Raw genomic sequence first — 18512 nt, 5'->3', positions numbered from 1 at the left:
AAAAGTATATTAGTACGTTTAAAAGCTTAAGTACAAAAGTTAGTTAGGACTGTGGGCGCTGTCCGCGTTTGTGGTGCTGAAAACGGATGCTTTCGCAGAGAAAATTTGTGAAACATAATAAGTGTTAAGCTATTTCAAAATATTTGGAACACTAAAATAATTGTTTTATTTATCAACTAGTCAACATTCAATCAATTTATTAAATTAATCTATTTATCTATTTTAATAATAGATACTCTGTATTTTGTAAGTATCAGATATTAAGAAACAGCCTTGAAAAGTTATTTCCCTGTTGGAACTGACAGAAAAGAAATAGATTGATTTGAAAATGGATTATAACAGAAGTGGACATTATGACAAAGACTGATAAAGGCTGACAAAATACATACATGAGAGATAAATTATATCCTAATTAATGTAAACCTCTTTCCAAGATTGCTAAATGCAGCGATTTATTTCGTTATATTGGTGACGTCAAAAATGTGTGTGTAGTGCACAAATTATGTCATCAAATATTTGGCAATAAATCCGTTAATTAAAAAAGTTTTCTTTTCAACACTGCAGTAAAATGTGTCTTAAGAAGTGTGTTTCTCATAGATTTCCCACTTTATTATTAAATGTACCATGGTATTGCAAGTATGAATAGAATGGATATAGAAAACGATGAATCTGAGTTCTTTAAAGCATTTTTCTAAGAGCGATTTTACAACGTTCGTTAATTTCTGGGTGCGTTCCCAAAAATCAAATTATCATTTCGCTTGACCCGGTGCTTTAAGTGCTACTCACGAGTCGATATTCATTTGTCAATGCTGGAATGTTAATGTCTCATAACTGTTACATACTGTTTTTTTATAAATATTTAGGCAGGATTAATGCGTATAAATAGCACGAAGTGTAAAACTCGTGCAATACATACGCCAAATTCCACTTTGGCGTGCATATGATACGCAAGTCCTTCCCATTCACTTAAACGGGGCATCTTTTTTGTCGTTTTATTTATTGGTTTCTCAATTTATTTGCTATTTTTTTTTACCATTTTCGCTTGGGTTTAGGGTTAGAACAACTTTTTGTTATATAAAAATGACATCCTAACCCAAACCCCAACTCTAACCCCAACTCCAAGCGACCATGGCTTTAATATGGACAAAAACATTGAGAAACCTGTATATTAAATAACCTTATTAAGCAAATCTAAAATCTAACCCTAAACCCAAGCGAAAATGGTTTAAAAAACAGAAAAAAAAGAGAAACCAATAAATAAAACAACAAAAAGATGCCCCGTTTAAGTGAATGGGAAGGACTTGCGTATCATATGCACGCCAAAGTGGAATTTGGCGTATGTATTGCACGAGTTTTACACTTCGTGCTATTTATACGCAACCTCAGGAGACTGGGTAGAATTATTATATTCACCTTATGTGCATGTGGTAAAATTGTTTAATAATATCTATGTTTTAATAACTTATTGTGAATGTAAAGCAATATTTCCATATTAAGTAAGACGCATTTCATTGTGCAATGTATTTTGCAGTTCTTTGGGAACATGCAACAACGTCATTATAAACTGTTTTGATTAATTAATTATGGTGACAAAATATTTGTTGAATATCTCAATGCCTTATGAAATACACCCTATAAAATAAAGAAAGACACAATCGCCAAGTACACTGAGTACAGTAAATGCTTTCATCAGGCAGCATTCACTCTGAACTTGCATGATGGTGACTGTCATTTACACATTTTGTTTTAGTTTATCCTTTATTTTGCCATTTGTAAAGCATGTTGGCCATTTTTTTAAGCTTATTCTCTCACTTAAAATGCAGCAGCAGTTGTTAGTTTTTTAATTTTGGCGTTTATTTCAGTTTTCCTTCTAAGTCATTCTTCAAACATATAAATGAACAAATTTATGAAGAAACATAAAACATCATTTTAAATTTCTTTTGAGGAGTAAAGTTTAGGTGACATCTATCAGTCGTGCTGCAGGTGACCTCATAACTCTGTCTCACTGAAGGACTTAGGAAAAACTTTGAATGGTTGATACACAGGTCAAGTCAGTTGTAGTACACTGTAAAAAAATTCCGTAGAAATTACAATGTTATTGCAGCTGGGTTGCCGGTAAGTTACCGTGGATTTACATTTATGTTATTTGCTGGCAAGAGTTTTTTTCAGAGTTAAATACATTTTAAATATTAACAATTCTTCATCTTTACAGAATAAAACTATACAAAAACAGCCTCATGCAAAGCATTCTGGGAACCAGAAATCATCATCAACCTTTTTCTGTTTTTTGCTCCAGATTTTGTTTCCCAGAATGTTTTGCTTGATGCTGTTTTTTTAGTTTTACTCTGTAAAGATAAAGACTTATAAATGTTTAATGCTCATTTAATTTTGAACAAAATGTTGCCAGTAAAAAACATAAATGTAAATCTACGGTAAATTACCGGCAACCCAGCTGCAATTTCTATGGATTTTTTTTACAGTGTACTTCCAATTTTTTAAATCAGGTGCAACTTACAAATCACCTTATGTGCTTCACATATGCTTAGTTTAGTCTATGTTTCACATATGAGAAACCAGAGCCCTGTGGCAGACACGGTGTATGTCATATTGATACATTTCAACAGAGGTTGAACAAATCTGGATTATGGGGTGCATTGTCACATTTCACTCCTCTTGTTTGAAACTAAACATGCATTTTCTGTTTGTGCTCCAAAGATAACAGTTATGTAATTTTATGACAGATAGTGTGAATCACATTTTGAACACACTACCTTAAAACAACTCAACAACAAAGACAAAAAAGTAAAAAATGGGACAATCATCCCCAGTCATCACTACGTCAGAATGTCTTTAGAGGAATCTTGCGAATGAATGAAATGTCAGACAATAAAGTAAAACAAAAGTAGAAGAAAAGTACTTCTTAGATACTATGTTTATTATTTACAACAATAATCTGACAGTAATCGATCTCTAACTAATGAATAAGTGATTCCAAAAACAAATGAGCAACAAAGTTAACATGTTTTCATGAAAGTTGTGACTAGCAAGTTTCTCCATTGATAAATCGTATGTATGGTGCTTAAGCAGCGATTTACGTCATTATACGGAAAACAGACTCCAGAGAAGATAAGCCTCTCTTACCTCATCATCATCTTCTGTAAGGTCTAGAGATATCATGCTTGGGTTAAAGTGTCTGTTGTGTTCCTGTTTCAGAGTACCACCAGCAGGAAGTGTGTTGTCATTATATGATGTAACAAACTTAAAGTCACTCGTGCGGGATCCTGTTGTTAAATATGTGTCGTAATTGTAAGCACTGCGGAGAGTTCCTGCTCCATCAACCTCTGCATAGTTAGGAGGCAGATAAGCGCTGGGGACAGCGACTGCTCCATCAAACAACAGTCTGGGCTTTCTCCTGCGACAAACCTTCAGGACCAGAATCAATGTAATGAACGTCAGGAAGAAGGTGGACACGGACACTAATGCAATGATCAAGTATGATGTTAATTTGGAGTTGCTCTCCTCATAAGTCATATCTTTAAGTTCTGGAACTTCAGAAGGGTTGTCAGAAATTAGTAGATTTACAGCACAGGTTGTAGAGAGAGATGGTTGTCCGTTATCCTTCACTGAAATAATGAGGTTCTGCTTCATATTGTCAGATTCAGAAATGTCTCGTTGTGTTCTGATCTCTCCAGTATGGAGGCCAATGCCGAAAAGTCCCGGATCAGTAGACTTCAGAATCTGATAGGAGAGCCATGCGTTCTGTCCAGAGTCAGCATCCACAGCGATCACCTTTGAGACCAGAGAGCCTGAGAGAGTCGCTTTAGGGATCATCTCAGTCATTAGAGATTTTCCATCTGGAACAGGATATAATATCTGTGGAGAGTTATCATTCTCATCTGTTATGAAGACTTTCACAGTCACATTACTGCTGAGAGGTGGAGAGCCATTATCTCTGGCAACAACTTGGACTGAAAAGTTTCTGAACTGCTCATAGTCAAATGATCTTACAGCATGGATCACTCCTGTATCTCCATTAATAGATAAAAATGAGGACACTGGAACACCATTGACCTCACTGGATATCAGAGAGTAAAGTACAGTGCCGTTCTGCCTCCAGTCTGGATCATTTGCACTGACTGAACAAACAGATGTGCCTGGTTTGTTGTTTTCAGTCACATAAGTACTGTAGGATTGCTGTTCAAATACAGGAGGATTGTCATTCACATCTGAGATAGATAAATTAATTGTCATGGAGGTGGATAATGGTGGAGATCCTCCATCACTTGCTGTGACAGTTATATTGTAATCTGATTGTTTCTCTCGATCGAGAGTGTTTGTAGTTACTAGAGAGAAATAGTTTTTAACAGACGGGTTTAGTTTGAAAGGAACATTTTGCTGAACAGAACAACGAATCTGCCGATTTTCTCCTGAATCTTTGTCTTGAACATTAATGATACCCACTTCAGTACCTGGCAATGAATTCTCAGGTATCGGGTTATTCAAAGATTTCAGAATGATTATAGGTGGATTGTCATTCACATCACTTATATCTATGATTACTTTAGCAGTTGATGATAATCCAGAGGCATCTTTTGCTTGTATTCCCATTTCATATTTCTTGTCTTTTTCATAATCAATTTCTCCGATTACCAAAATTTGTCCGGTTGTCCTATCAATAGAAAATATTTTCGCAGCTTTATCTGATATCCTGCTAAATTCATAAGATACATCGCCGTTTGGACCTTCATCAGCATCTGTGGCACTCACTGTGATTACTGATGTACCTGACGGTGTATTTTCAAGCAGCGTAACCTTATAAACAGACTGACTGAATACTGGTACATTATCATTAGCATCTAGAACAGTAATGTGTATGACAGCAGTACCAGATCTCTGTGGTGTACCACCATCAGTTGCTGTGAGTATCATATCTATCTCCTTCTGTTGCTCACGATCCAGTTCATTTTCCAGTACGAGTTCGGCGTATTTTCCTCCATCTGCAGTATCATGTACAGTCAATATGAAATGTTCATTTTTCTGTAGTGAGTAGCTCTTCACTGCGTTATGTCCAATGTCTGAATCATGTGCCTCATCCAAACGGAATCGCTGGCCTTTATCTGCTGATTCTCTGATTTCAAAGTTAATGCGCTCATTTGGAAATCGCGGTGCGTTGTCATTTATATCATGAATTTGCAGAAATATGCGATGCACTTCAAGAGGATTTTCCACAACAAGCTAGTAACTGAGAATGCAGGGAATTTGAGAACCACAAAGCTCTTCCCGGTCTATTGTCTCTGCTATGATTAAATCACCGGAATTTAGATTAATATCACAATACCGTTTGCCGACGTCCTCTGTTTCTATCCGAGCCTTCCGAGTAGATAATTGTTTTACATCAATCCTGAGATCTTTGGCTACGTTTCCAATCACATAATGACGCTTCGTTTCTTCTTGAACATTGTAGGTGAGATCGGCACAATAGATTCTGATAGGAAAGACAAAGAGAGCCACGATGCACGCACAAAAAGAAAGTGAAAATCCGTTGTCCATATTTGGAGAGATGATGTTCCTTACAGTTTAATTGCCCAACAGTAACTGCTAATGCACAGGCCTACTAATTTAATGTTTTTCTCAGCGTCGGAGGACGACTACTCCATTTTGTAAAGGTTTATTTTAACAGACAGAGCTGCGGTTGAATATATTAAATGTAGGAGGAGATACACATCACTCTACATTCTTGGTGAATAGCGACACTCTCAGTATTTTCTTTTTATTGCATCATTTGTAAAATCCGAAAGGAATAAATAGAGTTAAAGATAATTTTCTATTTCCTTAGAGAGGCTCATTTCTTATTATTTAAAGTAATCTAAATTGAAGTTCCTATTTGATATTAGAAAGGTAAAGTTCGTTCGTTTAAAAGCTTAAAAGTTAGTTAGGACTGTGGGCGCTGTCCGCGTTTGTGGTGCTGAAAACGGGTGATTTCGCAGAGAAAATTTGTGAAAAATAATAAGTGTTAAGCTATTTCAAAATTATTTGATAAACTAAAATAAGTGTTTTATTTATCAACTAACCAATACTCAATCAATTGATTAAATTAATCTATTTATCTATTTTAATAAAAATACTGTGTATTTTGTAAGTATCAGCTAATTAAGGAATAGTCTTGAAAGACTGATAAAGGCTGACAAAAAACATACATGAGAGATAAATTATATCCTAATTAATGTAAACATCTTTCCAAAATTGCTAAATGCAGCGATTTAATTCGTTATGTTGGTGATGTCAAAAATGTGTTTGATGTGCAACATATTTTGTCATAAAATATTTGGCAATAAATCCGTTAATTAAAAAAGTTTTCTTTTCAACACTGCAGTAAAATGTGTCTTTATATATTTTAAAGAAGTGTGTTTTTAGATTTTCCACTTTAATATAAAATGTACCATGGTATTGCAATCGTATAAATAGAAAACGATGAATCTGAGTTCTTTACAGCATTTTCTAAGGGCGATTTTACAATGTTCGTTAATTGCTGAGTGCGTTCCCAAAAATCCACTTAACATTTCACTTGATGCTGTGCTTTAAGTGCTACTCACGAGTCGATATTCATTTGTCAAGTGCTGCAATGTTAATGTCTCATAACTGTTACACCCTGGTTTTTATAAATGTTTAGTCAGGATTATTATATTAACCTTATGTGCATGTTGTAAAATTGTTTAATAATATCTAATCATATGTTTTAATAATTTATTGTGCAATGTAAAGCAATATATCCATATTTAGTAAGGGCGCAATTCATTGTGCAATGTATTTTGCAGTTCTTTTGGAATATGCAACAACTTTTTGATTAATTGATTCTGGTGACAAAATATTCGTTGAATATCTTAACGCCTAAGGCCTTATGAAATATACCCCTTAAAAGAAAGAAAGAGACAATCACCAAGTAATGAGTACAGTAAATGCTTTCGTCAGGCAGCATGCCCTCTGAACTTAAATGATGGTGACTGTCATTTACACATTTCGTTTTAATTTATTCTTTATTTTCCCATCTAAAAAAATTTATTCTCTCACTTAAAATGCAGCAGCAGTTGATAGTCTTTTAATTTAGGCATTAATTTCATTTTTTCTTCTATGTTAAATTCATTCAAACATATAAACGAACACATTTATGAAGAAACATAAAACATAATTTTAAAAATCTATTGAACAGAGGTAAAGTTTAGGTGACATTTGCCAGTCGTCCTGCAGGTGACCTCATAACTCTGTCTCACTGAAGGACTTATGAGAAACCTTGAATGGTTGATACACAGGTCAAGTCAGTTGTAGTACTTCCAATTTTTTCAATCAGGTGCAAGTTACAAAGCACCTTATGTGCTTTACTTATTTCGTCCATGTTTTACATATGAGAACCAGAGCCCTGTGTCATTCTGGATGTCATATTGATAAATTTCAACAGAGGTTGAACTAATCTTGATTATGGGGTGCATTATCACATTTTACTCCTCTTGTTTAAAACTAAACATGCATTTTCTGTAGTATTTTTATAGCAGATAGTGTGAATCACATTTTGAACACACTGGCTAAAAACAACTCTACAAAAACAAAAATGGGACAATCATCCCCAGTCATCCCTACGCCAGAAGGTCTTAAGAGGGATCTTGCGAATGAATGAAATATCAGACAATAAAGTAAAACAAAGGAAAACAAAAGTAGAAGAAAAGTACTCCTTAGATACTATGTTTATTATTTACAACAATAATCTGACAGTATTCGGTCTCTAACTAATGAATAAGTGATTCCAACAACACATGAGCAACAAAGTTAACATGTTTTCATGAAAGTTGTGACTAGCAACTTTTTCCAATGATCAATCGTATGGTGCTTAAGCAGTGATTTACGTCATTATACAGAAAACACACTCCAGAGATGTTAAGCCTCTCTTACCTCATCATCATCTTCTGTAAGGTCTAGAGATATCATGCTCGGGTTAAAGTGTCTGTTGTGTTCCTGTTTCAGAGTACCACCAGCAGGAAGTGTGTTGTCATTATATGATGTAACAAACTTGAAGTCACTCGTGCGCGATCCTGTTGTTAAATATGTGTCGTAATTGTAAGCACTGCGGAGAGTTCCTGCTCCATCAACCTCTGCATAGTTAGGAGGCAGATAAGCGCTGGGGACAGCGACTGCTCCATCAAACAACAGTCTGGGCTTTCTCCTGCGACAAACCTTCAGGACCAGAATCAATGTAATGAACGTCAAGAAGAAGGTGGACACGGACACTAATGCAATGATCAAGTATGACGTTAATTTGGAGTTGCTCTCCTCATAAGTCATATCTTTAAGTTCTGGAACTTCAGAAGGGTTGTCAGAAATTAGTAAATTTACACCACAGTTTGTAGAGAGATATGGTTGTCCGTTATCCTTCACTGTAATGATGAGGTTCTGCTTCATATTGTCAGATTCAGAAATGTCTCGTTGTGTTCTGATCTCTCCACTATGGAGACCAATGCTGAAAAGTCCCGGATCAGTAGACTTCACAATCTGATAGGAGAGCCATGCGTTCTGTCCAGAGTCAGCATCCACAGCGATCACCTTTGAGACCAGAGAGCCTGAGAGAGTCGCTTTAGGGATCATCTCAGTCATTAGAGATTTTCCATCTGGAACAGGATATAATATCTGTGGAGAGTTATCATTCTCATCTGTTATGAAGACTTTCACAGTCACATTACTGCTGAGAGGTGGAGAGCCATTATCTCTGGCAACAACTTGGACTGTAAAGTTTCTGAACTGCTCATAGTCAAATGATCTTACAGCATGGATCACTCCTGTATCTCCATTTATAGATAAAAATGAGGACACTGGAACACCATTGACCTCACTGGATATCAGAGAGTAAAGCACAGTGCCGTTCTGCCTCCAGTCTGGATCATTTGCACTGACTGAACAAACAGATGTGCCTGGTTTGTTGTTTTCAGTCACATAAGTACTGTAGGACTGCTGCTCAAATACAGGAGGATTGTCATTCACATCTGAGATAGATAAATGAATTGTCATTGAGGTGGATAATGGTGGAGATCCTCCATCAGTTGCTGTGACAGTTATGTTGTAATCTGATTGTTTCTCTCGATCGAGAGTGTTTGTAGTTACTAGAGAGAAATAGTTTTTAACAGATGGGTTTAGTTTGAAAGGAACATTTTGTTGAACAGAGCAACGAATCAGCCGATTTTCTCCTGAATCTTTGTCTTGAACATTAATGATACCCACCTCAGTACCTGGCAATGAATTCTCAGGTATCGGGTTATTCAAAGATTTCAGAATGATTATAGGTGGATTGTCATTTACATCACTTATATCTATGATCACTTTAGCAGTTGATGATAATCCAGAGGCATCTTTTGCTTGTATTCCCATTTCATATTTTTTGTCTTTTTCATAATCAATTTCTCCGATAACCAAAATTTGTCCAGTTGTCCTATCAATAGAAAATATTTTCGCAGCTTTGTCTGATATCCTGCTAAATTCATAAGATACATCGCCGTTTGGACCTTCATCAGCATCTGTGGCACTCACTGTGATTACTGATGTACCTGACGGTGTATTTTCAGGCAGAGTAACCTTATAAACAGACTGACTGAATACTGGTAAATTATCATTAATATCTAAAACAGTAATGTGTATGACAGCAGTACCAGATCTCTGTGGTGTACCACCATCAGTTGCTGTGAGTATCATTTCTATTTCCTTCTGTTGTTCACGATCCAGTTCATTTTCCAGTACGAGTTCAGCGTATTTTCCTCCATCTGCAGAGTCGTCTACATTCAATATAAAATGTTCATTTTTCTGTAGTGAGTAGCTCTTCACTGCGTTATGTCCAATGTCTGAATCATGTGCCTCATCCAAACGGAATCGCTGGCCTTTAACTGCTGCTTCTGTGATTTCAAAGTTAATGCGCTCATTTGGAAATCGCGGTGCGTTGTCGTTTATATCCTGAATTTGCAGAAATATGCGATGCACTTCAAGAGGATTTTCTACAACAAGCTCGTAACTGAGAATGCAGGGAATTTGAGAACCACAAATCTCTTCACGGTCTATTGTTTCTGCTATGATTAAATCACCAGAATTTAGTTTAATATCACAATACCGTTTGCCGACGTCCTCCGTTTCAATCCGAGCCTTACGAGTAGATAATTGTTTGACATCAATCCTGAGATCTTTGGCTACGTTTCCAATCACATAATTACGCTTCGTTTCTTCTTGAACATTGTAGGTGAGATCGGCACAATAGATTCTCATAGGAAAGACAAAGAGAGCCACGATGCACGCACAAAAAGAAAGTGAAAATCCGTTGTCCATATTTGGAGAGATGATGTTCCTTACAGTTTAAGTGCCCAACAGTAACTGCTAATGCATAGGCCTACTAATTTAATGTTTTTCTCAGCGTCGACGGACGACTACTCCATTTTGTGCTGGGTTTATTTTAACAGACAGAGCTGCGGTTGAATATATTAAATGTAGGAGGAGATTCACATCACTCTGCATTCTTGGTGAATAGCGACACTCTCAGTATTTTCTTTTTATTGCATCATTTGTAAAATCCGAAAGGAATAAACTTTAAAAAAAAGTTAAAGACAAATTTCTATTTCCTTAAAGAGGCACATTTCTTATTATTTGAAGTAATCTAAACTGAAGTTCCTATTTGATATTAGAAAGGAAAAGTATATTAGTACGTTTAAAAGCTTAAGTACAAAAGTTAGTTAGGACTGTGGGCGCTGTCCGCGTTTGTGGTGCTGAAAACGGATGCTTTCGCAGAGAAAATTTGTGAAAAATAATAAGTGTTAAGCTATTTCAAAATATTTGGAACACTAAAATAATTGTTTTATTTATCAACTAGTCAATATTCAATCAATTCATTAAATTAATCTATTTATCTATTTTAATAATAGATACTGTGTATTTTGTAAGTATCAGCTAAGAAACCGCCTTGAAAAGTTATTTCCCTGTTGGAACTGACAAAAAAGAAATTGATTGATTTGAAAACGGGTTATAACAGAAGTGGACATTATGACAAAGACTGATAAAGGCTGACAAAATACATACATGAGAGATAAATTATATCCTAATTAATGTAAACCTCTTTCCAAGATTGCTAAATGCAGCGATTTATTTCGTTATATTGGTAACGTCAAAAATGTGTGTGTAGTGCACAAATTATGTCATCAAATATTTGGCAATAAATCCGTTAATTAAAAAAGTTTTCTTTTCAACACTGCAGGAAAATGTGTCTTTATATATTCTAAAGAAGTGTGTTTCTCATAGATTTCCCACTTTAATATAAAATGTACCATGGTATTGCAAGTATGAATAGAACGGATATAGAAAACGCGAAAACGAACAATCTGAGTTCTTTACAGCATTTTCTAAGAGCAATTTTACAACGTTCGTTAATTTCTGGGTGCGTTCCCAAAAATCCAATTATCATTTCGCTTGACCCGGTGCTTTAAATGCTACTCACGAGTCGATATTCATGTGTCAATGCTGGAATGTTAATGTCTCATAACTTTTACATACTGTTTTTTATAAATGTTTAAGCAGGATTTTAATATATTTACCGTATGAGCATGTGGTTAAATTGTTTAGTAATATCTAATTATATGTTTTAATAATTTATTGTGCAATGTATTTAGTAAATGCGCAATTAATTGTGCAATGTATTTTGCAGTTCTTTGGGAACATGCAACGTCATTATAAACTGTTTTGATTAATTAATTTTGGTGACAATATATTCGTTGAACATCTCAATGCCTAAGGCCTTATGAAATATAAATATAATAGTGTTCTTATTATAAAGTTTCAAAGGTAAATGTAAGTCCTAAACATTGTATTACTTTTGACTTTTGGGGTGTGGAATGCCTGTAGCTATTTAAAATTACATTTCTGTATTATTAGTGCTGTATTATGTACTCTTTAGCTTATGCATATAGTGTAGACAAAAAGTTTATTGTATACATGCTTTAATCAACAAAATTTCTCAGCAAATTGGACATTCAGATTTTTTTTTCAATTGGGACTTTCTGCAATTTCTGTAAACAAATATGGGCAGTGTGTGATATGTGAACATTATCACAGACTGAAAACATTTCATCACATGGTTCCTGCAATCAGTACATAAAATGAACATTAGTCTTGCAGAAGTTGTTATTTTTGGAAAGAAACGTTTTCATAAAAGAAAGATCAAGACAGAGACAATCACCAAGTACACTAAATGTTTTCATCAGGCAGCATGCCATCTGAATTTGCATGATGGTGGCTGTCAATGACACATTTTTTTTAGTTTATCTGTAAAGCATGTTGGCCATCTTCTTTAAAAATAATAATTCTCTCACTTAAAGTGCAACAGCAGTTGTTAGTCTTTTAATTTAGACCTTTAATTCATTTTTTGTTTTATGTTAAATTCATTCAAACGTAGAAACGAACAAATTTATGAAGAAACATAAAACATAATTTTAAAATTCCATTGTACAGGAGTTACGTTTAGGTGACATCTTTCATTTGTCCTGCAGGTGACCTCATAACTCTGTCTCACTGAGGGACTTAGGAAAAACTTTGAATGGTTGATACACATGTCAAGTCAGTTGTAGTACTTCCAATTTTTTAAATCAGGTGCAACTTACAAATCACCTTTTGTGCTTCGCATATGCTTAGTTTAGTCCATGTTTCACATATGAGAAACCAGAGCCCTGTGGCAGACACGGTGGATGTCATATTAATACATTTCAACAGAGGTTGAACTAATCTTGATTATGGGGTGCATTATCACATTTCACTCTTCTTGTTTAAAACTAAACATGCATTTTCTGTTTGTGCTCCAAAGATAACAGTTATGTAATTTTATAGCAGATAGTGTGAATCACATTTTGAACACACTAGCTTAAAACAACTCCACGACAAAGACAAAAATGTCAAAAATGGGACAATCATCCCCAGTCATCCCTACGCCAGAATGTCTTAAGAGGGATCTTGCGAATAAATGAAATATCAGACAATTAAACAAACCAAGAGGGACCAAAAGTAGAAAAAAATACTTCTTAGATTCTATGTTAACAATGAATTGACAGTAATCGATTTCTAACTAATGAATAAGTATATTGTTGAATCAACATGATTACAACAACAAAAGAGCCACAAAGTTAACATGTTTTCATGAAAGTTGTGACGAGCAAGTTTCTCCATTGATGCATTGTATGGTGCTTAAGCAGCGATTTATTTAATTATACGGAAAACAGACTCCAGAGAAGTTAAGCCTCTCTTACCTCATCGTCATCTTCTGTAAGGTCTAGAGATATCATGCTCGGGTCAAAGTGTCTGTTGTGTTCCTGTTTCAGAGTACTGCCAGCAAGAAGTGTGTTGTCATTATAAGATGTAACAAACTTGAAGTCACTCGTGCGCGATCCTGTTGTTAAATATGTGTCATAATTATAAGCGCTGCGGAGAGTTCCTGCTCCATCCACCTCTGCATAGTTAGGAGGCAGATAAGCGCTGGGGACAGCGACTGCTCCATCAAACAACAGTCTGGGCTTTCTCCTGCGACAAACCTTCAGGACCAGAATCAATGTAATGAACGTCAGGAAGAAGGTGGACACGGACACTAATGCAATGATCAAGTATGATGTTAATTTGGAGTTGCTCTCCTCATAAGTCATATCTTTAAGTTCTGGAACTTCAGAAGGGTTGTCAGAAATTAGTAAATTTACAGCACAGGTTGTAGAGAGAGATGGTTGTCCGTTATCCTTCACTGAAATTATGAGGTTCTGCTTCATATTGTCAGATTCAGAAATGTCTCGTTGTGTTCTGATCTCTCCACTATGGAGACCAATGCTGAAAAGTCCCGGATCAGTAGACTTCACAATCTGATAGGAGAGCCATGCGTTCTGTCCAGAGTCAGCATCCACAGCGATCACCTTTGAGACCAGAGAGCCTGAGAGAGTCGCTTTAGGGATCATCTCAGTCATTAGAGATTTTCCATCTGGAACAGGATATAATATCTGTGGAGAGTTATCATTCTCATCTGTTATGAAGACTTTCACAGTCACTTTACTGCTGAGAGGTGGAGAGCCATTATCTCTGGCAACAACTTGAACTGTAAAGTTTCTGAACTGCTCATAGTCAAATGATCTTACAGCATGGATCACCCCTGTATCTCCATTAATAGATAAAAATGAGGACACTGGAACACCATTGACCTCACTGGATATCAGAGAGTAAAGTACAGTGCCGTTCTGACTCCAGTCTGGATCATTTGCACTGACTGAACAAACAGATGTGCCTGGTTTGTTGTTTTCAGTCACATAAGTACTGTAGGACTGCTGCTCAAATACAGGAGGATTGTCATTCACATCTGAGATAGATAAATGAATTGTCATGGATGTTGATAATGGTGGAGATCCTCCATCAGTTGCTGTGACAGTTATGTTGTAATCTGATTGTTTCTCTCGATCGAGAGTGTTTGTAGTTACTAGAGAGAAATAGTTTTTAACAGATGGGTTTAGTTTGAAAGGAACATTTTGTTGAACAGAGCAACGAATCTGCCGATTTTCTCCTGAATCTTTGTCTTGAACATTAATGATACCCACCTCAGTACCTGGCACTGAATTCTCAGGTATCGGGTTATTCAAAGATTTCAGAATGATTCTGGGTGGATTGTCATTCACATCACTAATATCTATGATCACTTTAGCAGTTGATGATAATCCAGATGCGTCTTTTGCTTGTATTCCCATCTCATAATTTTGTTCCTTCTCATAATCAATTTCTCCGATCACCACAATATGTCCTGTTGTCTTATCAACAGAAAATAATTTAGCAGTTTTATCAGATTTTTTGCTGAATTCATATGATACTTCTCCGTTTGGACCTTCATCAGCATCTGTGGCACTCACTGTGATTACTGATGTACCTGCTGGTGTATTTTCAGGCAGAGTAACCTTATAAACAGACTGACTGAATACTGGTACATTATCATTAGCATCTAGAACAGTAATGTATATGACAGCAGTACCAGATCTCTGTGGTGTACCACCATCAGTTGCTGTGAGTATCATATCCATCTTCTTCTGTTGTTCACGATCCAGTTCCTTTTCCAGTACGAGTTCAGCGTATTTTCCTCCATCTGCAGTATCATGTACATTCAATATGAAATGTTCATTTTTCTGTAGTGAGTAGCTCTTCACTGCGTTATGTCCAATGTCTGAATCATGTGCCTCATCCAAACGGAATCGCTGGCCTTTAACTGCTGATTCTCTGATTTCGAGGTTAATGCGCTCATTTGGAAATTGTGGTGCGTTGTCATTGATATCCTGAATTTGCAGTAATATGCGATGCACCTCAAGAGGATTTTCTAGGACAAGCTCAGAACTGAGAAGGCAGGAAAGTCGAGAACCACAAAGCTCCTCCCGGTCTATTGTTTCTGCCACGAATAAATCCCCAGTTTTTATATTAATATCACAATACCGTTTGATGTTATCCTCTGTGTCTATCCGAGCTTTTCGAGCGGACAGTTGTGTCACAACCATACCGAGATCCTTGGCTACATTTCCAATAACATAGTTGCGTTTTATCTCTTCTGGAAAATTGTAGCTCAGATCTGCACAACAGATTTCCACAGGAAGGACGAGAAGCGCTATGACACACGCACAAAAATGAACTGAAAATCCGTTTTCCATTTTTTAGATAGTTGATGTTACCTGAGGTTTATTTGCCCAAATGAAACTATTAAGCATAATATTCCAACTAAATGTTCAGCATCGACGGACGATTACTCCATTTTGTGTCGGGTTTATTCTTACAGACAGAGCTGCAGATGAATATATTAAATGTAGGAGGAGAGACGCATCAATCTGCAGTCTTGTTGAATAGCGACACTCGGAGTATTTTTTGTTTATTGCATCATTCATGTATTTTATGAAAAGCCGACAGAAAAAAAATATTGACTGTTGTATTACAATTATTTTTCCCATTAAACTATTATGAAAATTTCGTTAGCTTAAAAGGTAACGATACCGGAAAGCAAAGAAAATTCAACGTTTATGAATTAAAGTACAAAAATCAGCACAGGGGCTATGCGCGGTTGTGGTTCTGTAATCTAGCTTTGTATACAAAACGTACGAAAAATTATACATGCTGACTGTTAATTTAAAATTAAAAAATAATAAGAGTAGCATTACTATTATTGTTGCATTTTTATGTATATATTTATTTTTTAATCTGTTTATTTTTTGATAAAAAGGATTTTATCTATTCAGTTCAGTCCAGTAAATACATATTTAAGTAATAAAATACTGTCTCAAAGTCAAAGTTAATGTGAAAGTTAATTTATAAAATGCTGCTAAAATGATGCAACTATGAGTGATTGAAATGAAATACGATTTACATACCGACCAGACCTGAGATCATAAGAATTGCTGAAAAAGCTATAACATCTCATTACAAAAAAGAAATTTAAACAACACAAAAACCCTTCAACAAGTAGTGTTTTCCAGAAATCAAAATCAGGGCGAAAACATAACTGACCTTTATTATCCTACGAAGATTTAAGATTTGATGTTAAAATGACTTTATATTGTAAATTACTGTTTTATTTACATTGATTCCCCAATTTAATGCCCGAGACGCAGTGGTATTGTAACTGACTATTTAATTAAATAATTAATTAATTTTTTAAATTATAGTTAAATGAGGTTACATGAACTATTTAAACTGAGTCCAAATGATCGAAAAATGTCTTACCTCATCGTCATCTTCTGTTACGTCTAGTGTTATCATGCTCGGGTCAAAGTGTATGTTTTGTTCCTGTTTCAGAGTACCTCCAGCAGGAAGTGTGTTGTCATTATATGATGTAACAAACTTAAAGTCACTCGTGCGCGATCCTGTTGTTAAATATGTGTCGTAATTATAAGCACTTCGGAGAGATCCTGCTCCATCCACCTCTGCATAGTTAGGAGGCAGATAGGCGCTGGGGACAGCAACTGCTCCATCAAATAACAGTCTGGGCTTTCTCCTGCGACAAACCTTCAGGACCAGAATCAATGTAATGAACGTCAAGAAGAAGGTGGACACGGACACTAATGCAATGATCAAGTATGATGTTAATTTGGAGTTGCTCTCCTCATAAGTCATATCTTTAAGTTCTGGAACTTCAGAAGGGTTGTCAGAAATTAGTAAATTTACGGCACAGGTTGTAGAGAGAGATGGTCGTCCGTTATCCTTCACTGAAATGATGAGGTTCTGCTTCATATTGTCAGATTCAGAAATGTCTCGTTGTGTTCTGATCTCTCCACTATGGAGACCAATGCTGAAAAGTCCCGGATCAGTAGACTTTACAATCTGATAGGAGATAGGAGAGCCACGCGTTCTGTCCAGAGTCAGCATCCACAGCGATCACCTTTGAGACCAAAGAGCCTGAGAGAGTCGCTTTAGGGATCATCTCAGTCATTAGAGATTTTCCGTCTGGAACAGGGTATAATATCTGTGGAGAGTTATCATTCTCATCTGTTATGAAGACTTTCACACTCACATTACTGCTGAGAGGTGGAGAGCCATTATCTCTGGCAACAACTTGGACTGTAAAGTTTCTGAACTGCTCATAGTCAAATGATCTTACAGCATGGATCACTCCTGTATCTCCATTAATAGATAAAAATGAGGACACTGGAACACCATTGACCTCACTGGAAATCAGAGAGTAAAGTACAGTGCCATTCTGCCTCCAGTCTGGATCATTTGCACTGACTGAACAAACAGATGTGCCTGGTTTGTTGTTTTCAGTCACATATACTGTAGGACTGCTGCTCAAATACAGGAGGATTGTCATTCACATCTGAAATAGATAAATTAATTGTCATGGAGGTGGATAATGGTGGAGATCCTCCATCAGTTGCTGTGACAGTTATGTTGTAATCTGTTACTTTCTCTCGATCGAGAGTGTTTGTAGTTACTAGAGAGAAATAGTTTTTAACAGATGGGTTTAGTTTGAAAGGAACATTTTGCTGAACAAAACAACGAATCTGCCGATTTTCTCCTGAATCTTTGTCTTGAACATTAATGATACCCACCTCAGTACCTGGCAATGAATTCTCAGGTATTGGGTTATTCAAAGATTTCAGAATGATTATAGGTGGATTGTCATTCACATCACTTATATCTATGATCACTTTAGCAGTTGATGATAATCCAGAGGCATCCTGAGCGTGAATTCCTATCTCATATTCTTTTTCATTTTCAAAATCAATTTCTCCGATCACCACAATCTGTCCTGTTGTCTTGTCAATGGAAAATAATTGTACAGCCGTATCTGATATTCTGCTGAATTCATATGATACTTCCCCGTTTGGACCTTCATCAGCATCTGTGGCACTCACTGTGATTACTGATGTACCTGACGGTGAATTTTCAGGCAGAGTAACCTTATAAACAGATTGACTGAATACTGGTACATTATCATTAGCATCTAGAACAGTAAT

The 18512-nt window shown here is 36.0% G+C and overlaps 2 protein-coding genes across 8 annotated transcripts in view; both read right to left on the bottom strand.

Annotated features, from left to right (window-relative positions):
- Positions 1-18512, bottom strand: part of LOC129447072 (protocadherin gamma-C5-like) — a 159588-nt gene that overhangs the window by 125028 nt on the left and 16048 nt on the right. For 2 of the 7 annotated variants that reach the window (XM_073874174.1, XM_073874191.1), the window contains exon 1: positions 7942-10485. The exons of the other annotated variants lie outside the window; for them this stretch is intronic. In XM_073874174.1, coding sequence (XP_073730275.1) covers positions 7942-10350 — 2409 coding nt within the window. In that variant the 5' untranslated portion in view covers positions 10351-10485. Of the gene's footprint in view, positions 1-7941; positions 10486-18512 lie in introns of those variants that run through there. 7 annotated transcript variants of the gene reach the window in all.
- LOC129447077 (protocadherin beta-7-like) overlaps positions 1-18512 on the bottom strand; it is a 38481-nt gene that overhangs the window by 10648 nt on the left and 9321 nt on the right. The gene's annotated exons all lie outside the window — the stretch shown is intronic.

The sequence above is a fragment of the Misgurnus anguillicaudatus genome, chromosome 12, assembly GCF_027580225.2.
Source record: "Misgurnus anguillicaudatus chromosome 12, ASM2758022v2, whole genome shotgun sequence".
In the NCBI taxonomy this organism is placed as follows: domain Eukaryota; kingdom Metazoa; phylum Chordata; class Actinopteri; order Cypriniformes; family Cobitidae; genus Misgurnus; species Misgurnus anguillicaudatus.
Note: the sequence above shows the minus strand (reverse complement) of the source record. Positions and strands in the feature narration are given on the sequence as shown.